This window comes from Hippocampus comes, unplaced genomic scaffold (assembly GCF_001891065.2).
Source record: "Hippocampus comes isolate QL1 unplaced genomic scaffold, H_comes_QL1_v1.1 scaffold123, whole genome shotgun sequence".
Taxonomy (NCBI): Eukaryota; Metazoa; Chordata; class Actinopteri; order Syngnathiformes; family Syngnathidae; genus Hippocampus; species Hippocampus comes.
This window is the reverse complement of record NW_017804997.1, coordinates 558,236-573,746: the sequence shown is the minus strand read 5'-3', so window position 1 is coordinate 573,746 and position 15,511 is coordinate 558,236. Positions and strand designations below refer to the sequence as shown.

The window sequence follows — 15,511 nt, the reverse complement described above, 5'->3', positions numbered from 1 at the left end:
AGCCTTATGCAGCCACGCCTATTTTCTTTTTCTTTTTTGCGGTGGAGGGCGGCGATGACATTGCTAAATTAATACAGGACAGACAACCAGTAGATTGATATGTGTTCGGTTATTTCAGGTAGATGAACGCTGGTATGCATTAACAAATAGTATCATGACCATTTCCCCTGCTTTAAAATGAGGGGAAAATAGAGGAATCAAACAAAAAACCTGACCGAGATCCGAATCACAGACGCCTTTGTTAGTGAAGTTCACGTGTATACCTGATTATCTCTAAACCCAGAATCCCCAAAACTTCTTAGTTCCAAAGTGTATGGCGAGAAAATAAATATAGCAAGCAAATACTTGGCGCTAAGTATGTACATAAATAATAATGATTCAGACTGGAAAAAAAAGAAAATGCTTAATCTCATATTTACAGAATGTGTTCTATTACTCTCGTAAGCTTGATTTTGCTTCAGAAACGTTTTACAGATTTGATGCAGGCGCTGTACGTTCTTGACGGGCATCACAACAGACCAATAATATTCAAAGAAAGAATTTGCGCTATCTTGTGATTGGATGCTTTACTTCCTGTTTTCGTAGCTCTCTTGGTACTCGCCTGAAAAAGTCTGAGCCAATATTTACAAGTTTTTATCGACTGCGGAGTCAAGTGAGGGTTCCTTCGGTAATAAGGATGTAAGTGGAGACACGTGGATGTAGCTCGGCCCGCCTATGGCTTTTGTTCTAGTTTGTTTTACGCTAGAGCCTCAATGTTTTCGACCAACATGGAAACAAAAAGAGTCGAGATCCCCTCTGGCATACTGGACGACCTCTGCAGGTAACTGGATGGTTATCGTCGTTTGTTAACCATTTTTTAAACGGAATTATTGCGGGTCTTCATCATTCCGTTTTGTTTCTATAGCCCCAATTTCTAACGCGTTTTTAAAGGTATATTCATTCTGTTTATCGTAAGAACGAATTTTGCCTTGGAGATCTTCATGAAGTGCATTTACTGACGATTTTAGTGCTAAGGGTAAGACATTGCACTAATAATGAAAAATATCATTCGATAAGCGAGGTAACATATTTATTGATTTGGTCCCTCTTCTGCAACAGGCAGAGTCCTGTACCAGCTTGCACAATGCCACGCGATTACTGTTGTAAATTGGATTTATACACAATTAAGGCTCTATATATACTCAGTCGGATTAAATTGACAAAGATTAACGTCATCACTGCTATTGTATGTTTTATATTCTTTGTCTTTACCTCTGGAAGCGTTTGTTTTGGAGCGTACACATCTCCGCTTAGGCTGTTTACCCAAAAACTAATGCAGTAGAAGTCCCACAGCAGCTTGGATGAGCACGGTCATCGTTTAAAATAATAATCATTACAAATACTAATTATGTTGTAAATACAACAACTCAATATGATGGGTAATGACAGCATATACAGCGGTCTTTAAAGCATTAATATCCCTTGATCCTTTCCCACATTGTGTCACATTTCAACAACAAACATCCACCATCCATTATCCAAGGATTTGATTTGGATTTCATGTTGATGGGCCATCATTAAGTGGAAAGAAAATTATACATGACTGAAAAATAACCAACCTAACACGTAAAAATAGTTTTAGAAATGTGGCATGCAAATTCATTCTGTTCCCCCCTCTGATATCCCTAAATAAAATCCAGTGCAATTAAGGGTTATTACAAAACAAATCTGCCCGCAAAAGTATCAAGAAAGCCGTCCATCTAAGGTGACAGGATGTGTGACGTGAGTGTTGATCAGAGAAGCATCCAAGAGGCCCATGACTTTGAAAAAAGATTCACAGCTCAGATGGGAGAGTCTATTTGTCATCTGCTACATACATTTCCTGATATGAGACCAAGTTTTTGACGTAATGCAAGTAGTTATGTGTGGCCAAAAACGGATACTGCTCGTCACCTTGAACACAAACTCACTGTAAAAGATTACAGCAAGCGTGCCCAATACGTCGATCACGATCGACCGGTAGCTCGCCAACTGGTCCCAAGTCGATCGCGAGATGTGTTGAGGGGAAGAAAAAAAAACCCCAACCCAAAACATTTGGGTGCCTGTGCGCCTATTATATGATATATTTTTGGGTTAGTGTACACTGTACCCCTAGCATACTATTGGTCTCACTTTCACAAAAAGTATGAGCGTGACCTGCATCACCGGAAGTTGTTAGTGGTCAGCAGTCTGAAAATGTAATATAAAATGAAAACAACAAAATGGAGATAAAAAGCATTCATGTCTTGGTGTTGGTCCAAGACTTCCACTAATGATCCCCATCCTGTGTTTGCATAGCCGATTCATCCTACACATTCCCAGTGAGGAACGGGACAACGCTATCCGGGTGTGCTTCCAGATTGAGTTGGCACACTGGTTTTACCTGGACTTCTGCAAGCCAAACACACCTGCTGCCCCTCACTGTGGGATAAGAGACTTTGCCAAAGCTGATATCCTTTTTCCTGATTGGCGGACATTGCCGGTGGGATTTTTTTTTTCCAGCACCTCTTTATGCAGTGCTCTGTGAGCTCATTCTTGAAATTCATTGAAGTACAATGGATGAAAATGCCGTTAATCCCTTCCAAAATAAAAACACAATGTGCTGCGAGAAATAACATTATGTAAAGTTATTTAAAAAACATACAGCAAAGTAATGAATATAATTAGAGAGAAATAGTTTTTGTCACACTTTTCTCCATCAACACATTGCACTTCTTATTCTGGTGTGTGCGCCTTGGCAACCTCGGGGCAGTATAAAACAGACATTCAGTTGGACGTTCTTTGCTGAGGATAAAGAACATATCCCTGTTAATGTTGTGACAATGTGTTGCTGACTGCACAGTTGGTGTTCAGATATCCCTAAATGAATGAATTGGCTCAGTGTGAACATGTTCAACAATTAATCGCACAAAATTTTGATGATAAACTCAGAGTTTATGACAGTTCTTGCGGTCCAGCCACTTGCAGATTTCTAGTCATCACATTTTTTTTTAATTTAAGAGTTCCCCCACTATGTTACAGAGCCTACTGTGTTTTGTTTTTACTGCTTACTGTTTGAGTGCACACTCTCACTGCTTCGACAAACTCAGCACCTACCTAGAAGGGAGAATCGAGTTTGACGATATGATGACAAGCTAAACCTCAAGGTTTAGATGTTTTTTTTTTATGTGGCCTGAAACACGCTTTGAAAAATAGCTCTTTGTGTATTATTAACCTTCAGTATCGTGGACAATTAGATGATGTGCAGCATCGTTGCACATTTATAAACAATTCTAATATTTAAATCTTAGTTTGAAGAAAGTTTTTCTTGACAGCAGCAAACTTTTCCAACACTGTCCCTTCCTCTTGCCCCATGGAGAAGATGTGCAGAAGGTCCTCGACCAGTGGAAGGAGTACAAGATGGGTGTTCCTACTTATGGAGCAATCATTCTTGATGAGTCGTTAGAAAGTGTGAGTTTTCTTCAGCGATATGTTCAGCAGTATTGGAAAATAATTCTCTTTTCACTTCGGTGAATAAAGAGTGCTTAAAAAGTGTAATGTTAATGCTTTCAGGCACCCTATAACATGATAAGCTGTCCACTGTAGTAACCGCTGTCCCTGAAAGGGTTAAATTACTGTTTTTTTTTATTTGTATTTGTATTTTTTTTTTCCAGGTATTGCTTGTTCAGGGCTACCTTGCAAAGTCAAGCTGGGGCTTTCCCAAAGGGAAAGTGAATGAGGATGAAGCGCCTCATGATTGTGCCGTTCGTGAAGTGAGTCGTTTGTTCTTTGCCCGTAATTGACCGCTGAACAACTGAAGGCACAAGGAGATGGCTTCGAAGCTTACCGTAACGTGCGTGTCTGTTTTTCCCAAGGTGTTAGAGGAAACGGGCTTCGACATTAAGAATCGTATCGATAAAGATATGTACATAGAGCAGAAAATTACTGACAAGCTTGTGCGGCTCTATATCATACCAGCAGTATCCAAGGATACAAAGTTTTATCCCAAAACGAGAAAAGAAATCAGGGTATGAAATCTCTTTTGTTTCGTTTTTTTCAATTTCAAATCTTGTTTTCAAATACATTATCATTTAATCGTGTATTTTCTTTGGTTTCTTATTTTAGAATATTGAATGGTTCCCGATTGAGAATCTCCCGCGTCACAGTGGCGACATGACCCCAAGGTCTAAACTTGGACTTGCCCCCAACAGGTTTCTCATGGCCATTCCATTTATAAGGTAGTGTATGTGTTTGGGGGGATTGTGTTTAAATAACAAGGAAATAAATTCATGCTCAAATAAGTCCATATTTTAAACCATGTGGAGAGAAGCTACATCCGTTTAAAATGCGGCAGCACAACTACGCATCATTATTGTACACGGCGCGGCTCAGTTAGGAGAGCAGGTTGTTCTGTCACCAAAGAGCCGCTGGTTCAAATCCCGCCTCTGGCTGTCTGCTGTCAAAGTGTCCTTGGGCAAGACACCAAACCTTAATTTACTCCCTGTGGGCCTGTCAACGCCTTAGATGGCAGCAGCTGCCTATCGGTGAATGAAAGTTGCGTGTCAAGGTTTGGAAAGTGGTTTGGGCGCCAAATTTTGTAGATAAGTGCACTTTATTTACCATGATGACAAAGTAAAATAGTTCACCCAGGGAAACAAACAGGAGTATTTTAAAATCACTACAGATTTTCCTGTTCATATTTGAACAAAAATAGACTGAAAATTATTTGTGCTGCTTTTTGTGCTTATTCGACTTCAACCTATTCACATTCACTTCTTTTTTAAATGTTGCGCATGCAATGTGATTTATCAAAAAATATGACAAATTGTGATTTTTGCAACTTTAAATACGCCGCGTCTGAAAGGCCGGTGCATACGGTTGTGTGTCACAATGGCAAGGAGACGCTGATTGAATGAGATTTGAGGCGCTGAGTAGATCTTTTCTACTTGCGTAACCATTTTGAAAATGTTAGAAACAAAAACAATTGCCAAGGTATTGTCCATTCGGTAATGTAGTTCTGAACGGTCTAAGCCAGCGTTGAGGTAGAGCAGGTCACAAGGGGTCACATCTATGACATAATTGCTTTCAACTCTGCAGATCCTTGTATCTGGATAATTTCAGCGCACTGCGACAATTGGTTCTGTCTTCTTTGTCTGTGCTGTGAACCTCTGATTTATAATATAGTCATTTAATCTGGCGTATTTTCCGCACTATAAGGTGCACCTAAAAGCACTCAATTTTCTCAAAAGCTGACAGTGCACCTTTGCCATCTAGTGGTGATTATTAGCAGGAACCAATTGTAGCCTAAAAGGGTTCTGCCCGACACTAATTGACATGTGCATTTGCCAACGCACACTAAAACAGACAACTACTTTGTGAGCTCTGCGCAACCATTATGAAACGAAGATAATACCAAAAGTAGTTAGTTAACGACTGACTAAACGAAGGAAGGAGACAAGCAAGACTTCTATTTATATTTAGCCCCTTGTGGATGTGAGCCCACGTGGTTTGTGTGCCATTTTGTTGAATAAATTATCCTCATAACTTTTGTCTTTCATTTATTTGTTATGCCATTTGTATTTATGCGTTTCATGTCTGTGTTTGTGACCAGTTCTAATGGCTTTGTTACAGCTGTAGCGGTTAAGTCTCTATATAAATAAAGCTGGATTGTCTTGTATTCCCTTTTGTGTAGCTCCATCTAGTGGATGCATAGCGCACCTGCAGCCACTATTATAGCTTCTATTCTATGCGCCTTATAATGCAGTGTGCCCTATATATGAAAACAATTTTAAAATATGCCATTCATTGAATGTGCCCCTTATAATCCGAAGCACCTTATAGTGGAGAAAATCCGGAAATCTTGGAAGTAATCTTTGGCTACCGATTGCTCTTTTGCTGCTTCCCTGGTGCAGGCCGCTACGAGAATGGATTAGCAGGGTGAAAGATGAGCCCCCGGATAGCGATGACGACTTTGCAAACAATGGCACCACTCCAGCAAAAACCTCAGACAATGCACGGTAAATGCAGCTCATTATCATTCATATCATTATCGGTCATTATCTTATATTAGACATATATATATATATATATTAATATATATATTAACATCTCTGTGTCAGCTCATGTGATGATGAATTGAATAGATATAAGCAATGTATATGGTGTAATTGGTCTGTATATTGTAAATATTTAGGAGTAGATTAAGGCAGTGCTGCCTTTGCCACCATCAATAGAATATCAACCACTTCGAAAGAATACTATAACCTACTCTTCAGTTTTTTCGCATCTTGCATTGTTGACACTCTCCGTTTCTCTTAGGTTAAAATCCCGCCGCATCACTGCTATGGAAGTATTTCCCGGAGATGGTTACACCAAATATAAGCAGCAGAAGGAGCTGAGCCAATTTGAGTTGAATCAGGTTTGCAAAGACAAGTGACACAGCTATCTCTTTTCCAAACGTCCTGTTTGTATATTTGTAACAAAAGAAAGGCTTCTCTAATCTTTATTTTGTTTATTTGATATAGACAACGTTCACAATGACTGCTCTTAACTCCAAATAATATATTAACACTGGTGAAATTGGGTGACCGAGAGCACGTGCTTTCTGCTCTCATGGTGAAATTCAGTGGTAATCACCTGAGAGCATTTGCCTCAAAATGACTCCGTGGTTGCTGCCTAACTTTGTACCTTCTGTGTAGGGCCAACACTTAAAAGGCAATGGGAAGAAATACCAGGAATCACCTTATCTAAAGAAAGGACTAAATGAAAATGGATTCAGCGCACATCAGGTCAAAATATTATCAGTAAGTTCCTTTTGAAAAGGTCTTAACTGTGGTTTGCATTTTTTTTTAATTTGCTAATACATAATTTCATTTCATTGACTATTCATACAGAAAGAAGATAAACGGCTTCATCCCAGAAGACTACAAGACAAATTTGAGAAAGGTATTGTTTGTGTGATTGTGCGGGTATCTTGCCATCTTCAATCCAACATGCTCAAAACAGATCTTTTTTTCTGTGATCAGTTTACGATAAGATTATAACGGTTTTTAATTCCTAATTTTGACTGTAATCATGTGCTAAGATTGTAAGGTGAAGAATGAAGGAATCCATGACACTACCATGGGCATCCCGAGGCACTGACGCAAATAGGGAGTGAATGACTAACCTGTGTTTTTAATATTGAAAGTCCTCCATAAAAGCAGACTGATCATCATCGTTTTGAATCAAAATAAGACATTTGAAAACACCTGCCTTTTCTTTGTAAAGCAATGATCAATATTTTTCCCATTTTCTGACATTTCAGGGACCAAACCAGTCATTAAAAGATCATCAATTTATGTCTGTGAATTTTCTACACTGTCAATATGAAATACTCTGTAATAATTTTGAAAAAAGGGATGGTAATTATTTTCTTTCTTAATCCAATTTATCCATCTATCCATCCATTTTTTGATCGGCTTATCCTCACGAGGGTCGCAGGCGTGCTGGAGCCTATCCCAGCTGCCTTCGGGCAGTAGGCAGGGCACACCCTGAACTGGTTGCCAGCCAATCACAGGGCACACATAGACGAACAGCCATTCACACTCACACTCACAATCACACCAAGGGACATTTTGGAGTGTTCCATTCACCTGCCATGCATGTTTTTGGAATGTGGGAGGAAACCCGAGTACCCGGAGAAAACCCACGCAGGCACAGGGAGAACATGCAAACTCCACAGCCGGAATTGAACCCTGCACATCTGCACTGTGAGGCGGATGTGCTCACCAGTCGGCCCCCATGCCGCCCTAATCCAATTAATCAATCGATTATTAAAATAATTGTTAGTTGGAGCCCTCCAGTACATTACAAAACAAAAAAAAAAAAAAAACACACATTTCCTTGCCCACCGGGGCGGTATCTCCCTCAATCTCAGGTCCTCTTGTCCTCGTTGTTGGACTCAACATGGACATGCCTGTGTGTTGAAAATGTTGACATAAAAGTGAAATATATCAATTTATCAACGCTGCATCTTTTTTCCCCAGTTAAACAAATCAATTAATACCAATCAAGCCACGCGTAAAATTAATGAAGCCTTCGTTTCAAGTAAATTCTTATTTCATTACAGCAGCATACTTCATGCTAAAAATTGTAGAAATGGTTCACCCGACACAGAAATCAAGCTCCTCCTTTGGCCATCTCAGTCCTCAGACCTTCACCCAATTGAAAAGATGTGGCGGTGGCTCAAGAGGAGAGTGCCGAGGAGAGGACTCATGTTGCTGGATGATGTAGAGCGATTGTACAAAGAGAAATGGTCTAAGATCCATTTTTCTGTAGTCTTGTGAAACGTTATAGGAGAAGATTAGGTGCTGTTTTGAATAAATACGTTTAATTAAAAAAAATGGTCCTTTGTCATTTAGAAGGAAAGAAAAAAAATGTATTTATTTTAGAAGTCAGTGAATACATCTTAACCAGGGGTGCCACTAAATATGGAGGGTTTTTTTAACCCCTTTCATTCACCCTCTAACCTGATAATCTGTCGACTGTACTGACCGCTGTCCCTGAAAGGGTTAATTTTGAACTTTGTCGCATATTGCGTGCCTGAAAAGTCTCTTCCAGTGCAAGTGTGAGTGTATGTCTTCGAGTACTGGTGTATGCTGTAAACGAATGTGTCTTTCCACAGATGGTAATCCATGCAGCTCTCTGAATGGTCAACAGACTGCCCAGCAAAAAGCCACGGAGCACCTTTTGTCATCCACAACGTTCCTCAGTTTTAAATTCGACAAAGATGCCATCATGAGATGTTTTGACTTCTGACATGGGCGGACAAAGTGGTATGCCTCTCCTGGCATACGATCTATGAGCTCTCTGATTTTTTTTTTTTCCCCCGACCTGTCACTCCAGACAAGGGTGTTAAGACCGGCGCCGCTCACATTTGTTTCTTGTCAGATTTACAACACATTTGGTGTTAGGAACATTTTCATCCAATAACCTTCCTCAGTCTGGCTTTCATTTGAGCACAGTGGTCCATATGATCTGACAGAAATGTATTGTTCCTCTCTTGTTTTAATAATTGGTAAATCCACATTATTCTATGCCTCTTAGCTAATTGCAGTTGTCTTTTGAATCCTTCAGGAAAAAATTGTTCTTGTCTTTATGACCAAATAACTCAAGGTTTTATCAATACCTGTACTGTCATTTAGAATGTGATGCATTTTAGAGAAGCAAAGTGCACTTGGTCTTATTCAAGTTGGATCAAAGCATGTTGTATAGGTGTTTGTGGTTGCCATTATTAAAATGAATTTGAAATAAGTTGGAATTTAAAAACACCATTTTTAAAGTCACAGTAAAATATCTGGATTCAAAGGTGGTCACCCAGTATTGGACTTACCTGGCAGGCTGGGTGTTTGCTGATTTCCAAGACAAATTACATTTATTTAGAATTTGGGGGACATGTGATATTTGACACTAAATCTGTCAGTTATTCTGCCACCCAAAAATAGTTTTAGTAAAATGTATTATTATTAATAATTGCAGTCACTGACTTCCACATTTTATCATTTGACTGAAATGTGTACCACTGTGTATTCGTTTGACTGGAAACGTCTGGCTGTTCTTTGCTGTCAACCGATGAATTCCAATTTGTTCGACCTGTTCTACCACAGAGTTTGTGTTAGATTTTAAAAAAAAATTGCCGTCACAAACACCTAGAATCGCTGGGTGAGACCAAGTAACTCCCTCAAGTATTACCGCTTGCATTCAAGGCACAAATGATTTCCTTGCTTTGACGCTGAAAACCCAAGTGGTCACATGTCGGTTACGTTCATGTGAAATGACCGCGTTTGACTGTGAGATGCGGGATCTGTTTGAAAATTTGTTACTGTGTTTATTATTACTTATTGTACAGCAGATGGTGATATGTTAAGATATGGTACATCGTGAGTGGTTTGACTTCACACATGTAAAATAGAAATAAAATCAGGTTTTGCACACAGTTTTTTTTTTTTTTAATGGGTATTCAGGGTTGTGATTCGACAGGCAGAGTTGCTCACTATAGATTGTCATCATGGAGTTTTTGCCATCCCACCATAATGGATGGCCGGCTGATTTGTTAGTTAGATATAAAAAAGTTATTCAAATGTGAACTTTGATCTTGAAGTTCTTTCAAAAACAGGACATTTCCTGTAGGACTGACAGCCATTTGGGCAGGATAGAACTATGCACCTCGGAATGCATCTTGTTACTTCCATCAGGAGTCGCTTCAGCAATAAACAACCCCGGTGTGATTTCCTGAACTTTAAATGTTCCCCGAGGTTTGCACCTTGTCAGAGGGGCCTGCGCTCACCCCAGTCGAGCATGCTTTTCAGTTCTTCAAGCTAAAGTTTTGAATGTGTGAATTTGTTAGTTAGATATAAAAAAGTTATTCAAATGTGAACTTTGATCTTGAAGAAGTTCTTTCAAAAACAGGACATTTCCCATAGGACTGACAGCCATTTGGTCAGGATAGAACTATACACCTCGGAATGCATCTTGTTACCTCCATCAGGAGTCGCTTCAGCAATAAACAACCCCGGTGTGATTTCCTGAACTTTAAATGTTCCCCGAGGTTTGCACCTTGTCAGAGGGGCCTGCGCTCACCCCAGTCGAGCATGCTTTTCAGTTCTTCAAGCTAAAGTTTTGAATGTGTCACAATACAGCTGTGCTTGGGGAAATATGACAAATGTTTAACCCTTTCAGGGACAGCGGTTACTACAGTGGACAGCTTATCATGTTATCAAGGTACAGGGTGAATGAAAGGGTTAAATTAACTGCATATAGAGAGCGCCTGGTTCAAGTATTGATCACTTAAAAATGGGTGGAAGACATTTTCTCTACATTTGGTAAAAATGAAAATGTATCTGGGCATTTTAATGTCCTATTGAACCCTACCAATCCAAAAAAAAAATATTGTGGACTTTATGGAGTTAAATTGGGATCACAAGTTTTGTACTTGGAAAAAATAAAATTTGAAACTGGAAAATTAATGTGTTGATCTTGAATTTAGTAAAAATGTAACAATTTATTCAAAATAAGTGTGTGAATGTTTTTTAGGTCAAATATAATATTGATTCTCTTTCGTAATTCTTCTGAATATAATATTCAATCCCATGTATATTTTGATATTTGAGGTCTTCATTTTTTTCAGTTGTATGTTTTATCTTTTCTGATTCATATCTTATTTATTACGGTTTAAAAAACTGTTTTTTCAGTTTCAAATCCGTTTTTTCAGTTTCAGAATTTTGACCCTGATGTGGCTTTGGGGGCATGGAATCATGAGTGACAGCTGAACAAAAAGGCTTTGAACATCCCCCAGTGACAGTGCATCTTGAGCACAGGTGTCAAACTCAAGGTCCGGGCGCCAGATCTAGCCCGTGAAACCAAATCATGGAGGTCAAATTCCATGATGCTTGCTAAAAATCTGTATCAAAATTTCAAATTGTCATACGTATGTAATAAATAGTGTTGAGATATTGCAAGCATTTTCGATGAACAAAAACTTGAACAACGGTTGAACAAACGATTATCCTTGACTTTTGATTTTAAAATTAGTGATCCATTAATTCTGTACTATGTATGTAACATTTACAAGGGGTGATTAAACAGGAAACTGTAACTACATTGTGGCCCGTGACAAAAATGAGTTGCTCTAGAGAACATCCAACTAACTAGAATAACATGTTATAGTGCCACGGTAATTTGTAGCGCTGATGGTGGACTATATGTGTCCTGAGATTATATCATAGTTCATCACACTCGCACGTGCAGAAATAATGTTTTTTTTTTTCTCTTTGCTTAGTCTAAAAATGCAACTGTTACTGACCTTCACATTTTTAAATTGATTGTTTTGAGTGTTTCCTAAAGCCAGAAAGTTGCCATTTGAAATGACAGTTTTGTGTCATGCATCTTTTATTTCGACAAAATTACAAAACTACAAAAAAACATGACTGAACATCCTCCGAGACTAGTGATTCCATAAGTTTTGCCATGGGGTGTAAGAGCAGTCTCAAAATCACAACAATCAACACCAGGGAAAGTTGGCATGGTGTTGTATAGTGTTATAGGTCAGTAGGATTTTAAGACTATGTGGTATTTTTTTTTTTAATCAAAAGAAGTAATTTAGGTGGGAGACTGTATAAGCAGGTGTTGAAAAATAGAAGTCAGGGTGCATACACACTACTCAAAAATACTGTATGTAGAGTTGAAAACGGTACCCCATTGGGTAGTGTTTGCAGTCCAGTACAGTTTAGTATAATGGCCAGTGACATCTTTGATAAACTGAAAAATAAAAATCCATCTGATCGGACTCTTTGGACACAAGTACAAAATTTAAAGTTAATTCAAGAGAAAATGCAATTGAGGTGGTATGGGACTGGTCAAATTGGGGGTGGAAGTTAGATGGCTTTTTTTCAGACATCATCAGGATGTAAGGAAATGTAAGGAAATATTACACGGCCAAAAGGTTAGTATGCAATTTCCAGGTATGTTTTTTGGTGGAAAGCTGACCTGAAAACAATACACTCTGGTTCAGGAGAAATGTAAAAAGATGAATAATTTTTAAAATGGTTGGCAGAAAAAAACATGGGGCTCCACCTGAGCATCATGCAAAAATTTATCAGGCCCAGATAGGAGCACTGAGCAATTATGGACGAGGTGTGTTTTGAACGGATATGTGCAGCAGAAAGTCATCCAAAGTAGTGCGTATCTACATTTATTCAGCCAAGTCTCGGGCTTTACATCAGCGAAATCTCACGGCACATCACTAAAAAAATTGGATTAGGAAATAAGGAGCACAGCACCACAGTTACAGATACAGTAATCACCCCATAATCCTATTGTAATGATGTTTTTTGTTTGCCTCGTGTGTATGCAATGTCTTTGAGCAGGAAAAGCAAATGAGCAGAAAATCAAGGAATCAATGGAATATTGCAGATATAAGGGTAGGAGTGTCACATAAGCCTGAAGGTTGGTTTAAGCAGGCAGACAGTATGTTGGGTGACTGGACATGAGCTGCGGTTGATAGCAGCTCCCGAATGAAGGGACATTCTGTTACCGCTTGTGGGAATAAAGCAAGTGATACGCATCAGCAACTGTGCCAGTTGCCAGTTAATTACATTTAAAATAATTCAGCAACCCCCGTGAGAAAAAGCGTTACAGATGACGGATGGATAGTTTAATGAAAAGAATGGCAAGTATTTTTTTTCATTTCCTGCCACCTGGTCATTCTAATACATTTGGAGTCTCGTGATTAACACTCCAACCAGCTAGGTGGCGATAATGCACCTTAACGCTGGCTCAACCTCGCAAATCAACTAAATTTAAGACGAGGAAGAAGAAAAAAGAGGTCTGCCGTTCAAAATATGATGGGGAGAATTGAAAGTGAGGTAAGATTGTTCATTTATTAATTCATTCCCCGAACGGATTATTTTCACTAATGTACATATCTGGGTTAAGAGTTGATTCTGTCATTCATACAGAACACTGTCGTTGTTAAATAGTTGTTTTGGGGAGCGTATGGCGGAGATCTAAGCTAGTTTCCCACGCGGAAACTTAAGCTTTTATAATTAGCTAATTTACTTGTGTTGAGGGGAAGAGCTGTAGAATATGAAACCATTGTTTCTTATGCATTGTCACACCCGACCACGTTTTATGAGAGTATTATCTTTCGCCAGCTGCCTCAAACATGTAATTGTACTGTATTTTTAAAACAATACGTTGTTGCGGAGACTGGACTGTTTTATCACCACGTACAGTTTCAGCTCTAATGGCAAATAAAACCTAGTGCACGGGTGTGTAAATGTACCACAACAGAAAAATTCTAGTACCGGTAAATTCATAATCGCTTATTCTCTCCCTCAGATGAAGTCTTCGCTCATGGTTCTCTGACTTTCCTTTTGAGATCGACTGTAATACTGTACTGCTTAAAGACAGGTAAAAGTACACACGAAAAGGGCCCCTGATGTAAGCAAGTCTAACATGATCACGTTGATTATCAAACAATGATGTATGAATTGAAAATTGTGGCATTTGCTTTGCAATTTGTTCAGGACTGTAACGGTTGACACAATATTTTGTCTGTGTGTACAAAATATTCAAACACATTTAACAAATATGTACTGTACTGTTGGGGGGTGAAAGTGTGTATACACATGTGTATGCTGCTCATATTCAGTCATGCTGTATAACTTTCCCATGTCCGCAACGTAGCTTGGCGTCCTTGTAACAATCATGAGCTAGAATTGGAACACTCCCTACTGGAGACGCACAAACATTGGAATGCACTAGTTGATACAAGCTGAGAATCGGTTTAGGAGAAACGAAAGTTATGATGTCACACCTTGAGTTTTGGTGCCGCCCTTCTGGTGATATAAAAATGATGTGAATCTCTTCATGCTTCGCAATCGTGACACGCAGCCATTGTCTGTAAACCGCGGGTGCCCGGAATATTCTGTTATTAAAAGCTTCGAAGAAACTGTTCATCGACTCCAGCCTGTATTTTGGATTACTAACATTCTCCTCGTCCGAAATTCAACGAACACGCGGGGGAAAGGAGGCCACTTTCCCCCCCAACAGTACAGTACTATGATCATTATTGAAAGTACCTTGAAATACCACTAGATGATAGAAATTGTATTTAGTTTCAAATTAATACAGTACAAGCAACATCAACCCGGTCACTTATTCAATGCCAGCCGTTTGCACTGGTCACAACTCTTGAGTGCCAGTGATTTTGACAGATTTTTCAAGACCCACAGAATATTCTGTTCTCTGATTATTTTTACATCGAGGCTACCAAATGAAAGAATTGACTCTCACGCCAGAAAAACAGTTTGATTCGACATGTTTCCATTCTATAATAATCGGAAATAGAACATAGGTAAGCTTGAAAAAAATTCTTCCACTTTGTCCGAAGTCTGGAGAAAACAACTTTTTGTGTAAACAAATATGAGGCAAAACGGTCATTTTTTTAATGCTTATATTTGTTTCTTTTGTGACACCTCTAACATCTAAACAGTAGTTTCCTTCTATGAGGTAGTTAATTCAGAACTAAGTAATGGCTTTTGATTGCAAATAATATATTCAGTGAAATACGGTATAAGCACCGGAGTAAATGCCAACCTTGCAGGGTGGCTTCGTCAGGCATCAGTGGCTGTTCACGTGACAAGCTCGTCATCCTCGTCATGTTTCCAAGTTTGTTTTTGTCCTTTTTTCATTTATGACACACATACATGCTTTTGCTGTCATAATACATACATATACTGTACTGTATACAGTAATAAACGTGCCCCGTTCGAATATATCTTTCAGACTGTCCGACTAAAAGTCTGTTGACTGTGCCTTGGCGCCATGACAGTGAAGTCGGCCATGTGGCAAACGAGGGGATTTTGTATCTAAAATTGTGCACCGCGACCACGGAAATACAGTTTTTATGAATATTGCCTATCAATATGCCTGTCGCGACTGACGCCAGAGGTCAACGATCTTACGTTGCCAC

At 39.1% G+C, this 15,511-nt stretch overlaps 2 protein-coding genes across 2 annotated transcripts in view; both read left to right on the top strand.

Annotated features, from left to right (window-relative positions):
* The first annotated feature begins 424 nt into the window (after positions 1-424).
* Positions 425-9,973, top strand: dcp2 (decapping mRNA 2). Its single transcript, XM_019894449.1, has 11 exons — positions 425-820; positions 2,317-2,468; positions 3,341-3,468; positions 3,672-3,770; positions 3,873-4,025; positions 4,123-4,235; positions 5,910-6,014; positions 6,316-6,415; positions 6,696-6,800; positions 6,891-6,942; positions 8,663-9,973. The coding sequence occupies exons 1-11, from the start codon at positions 753-755 to the stop codon at positions 8,794-8,796; spliced, it is 1,209 nt and encodes a 402-aa protein (XP_019750008.1). The 5' UTR covers positions 425-752; the 3' UTR covers positions 8,797-9,973.
* Positions 9,974-13,308: 3,335 nt separating this feature from the next.
* The window catches only part of ythdc2 (YTH domain containing 2), a 29,698-nt gene continuing 27,495 nt past the window's right edge, over positions 13,309-15,511 (top strand). The window contains exons 1-2 of the mRNA XM_019894337.1: positions 13,309-13,400; positions 13,876-13,947. The gene's annotated coding sequence lies outside the window, so the exon portion shown is untranslated. The remainder of the gene's footprint in view (positions 13,401-13,875; positions 13,948-15,511) is intronic.

Excerpts from the sequence above, each read along its gene's own strand:
- dcp2 (XM_019894449.1), top strand. The coding sequence starts at position 753 with ATGTTTTCGACCAACATGGAAACAAAAAGAGTCGAGATCCCCTCTGGC. Across the intron at positions 4,236-5,909 it reads ATGGCCATTCCATTTATAAG|GCCGCTACGAGAATGGATTA; the intron begins GTAGTGTATGTG and ends TCCCTGGTGCAG. Across the intron at positions 6,801-6,890 it reads ATCAGGTCAAAATATTATCA|AAAGAAGATAAACGGCTTCA; the intron begins GTAAGTTCCTTT and ends CTATTCATACAG.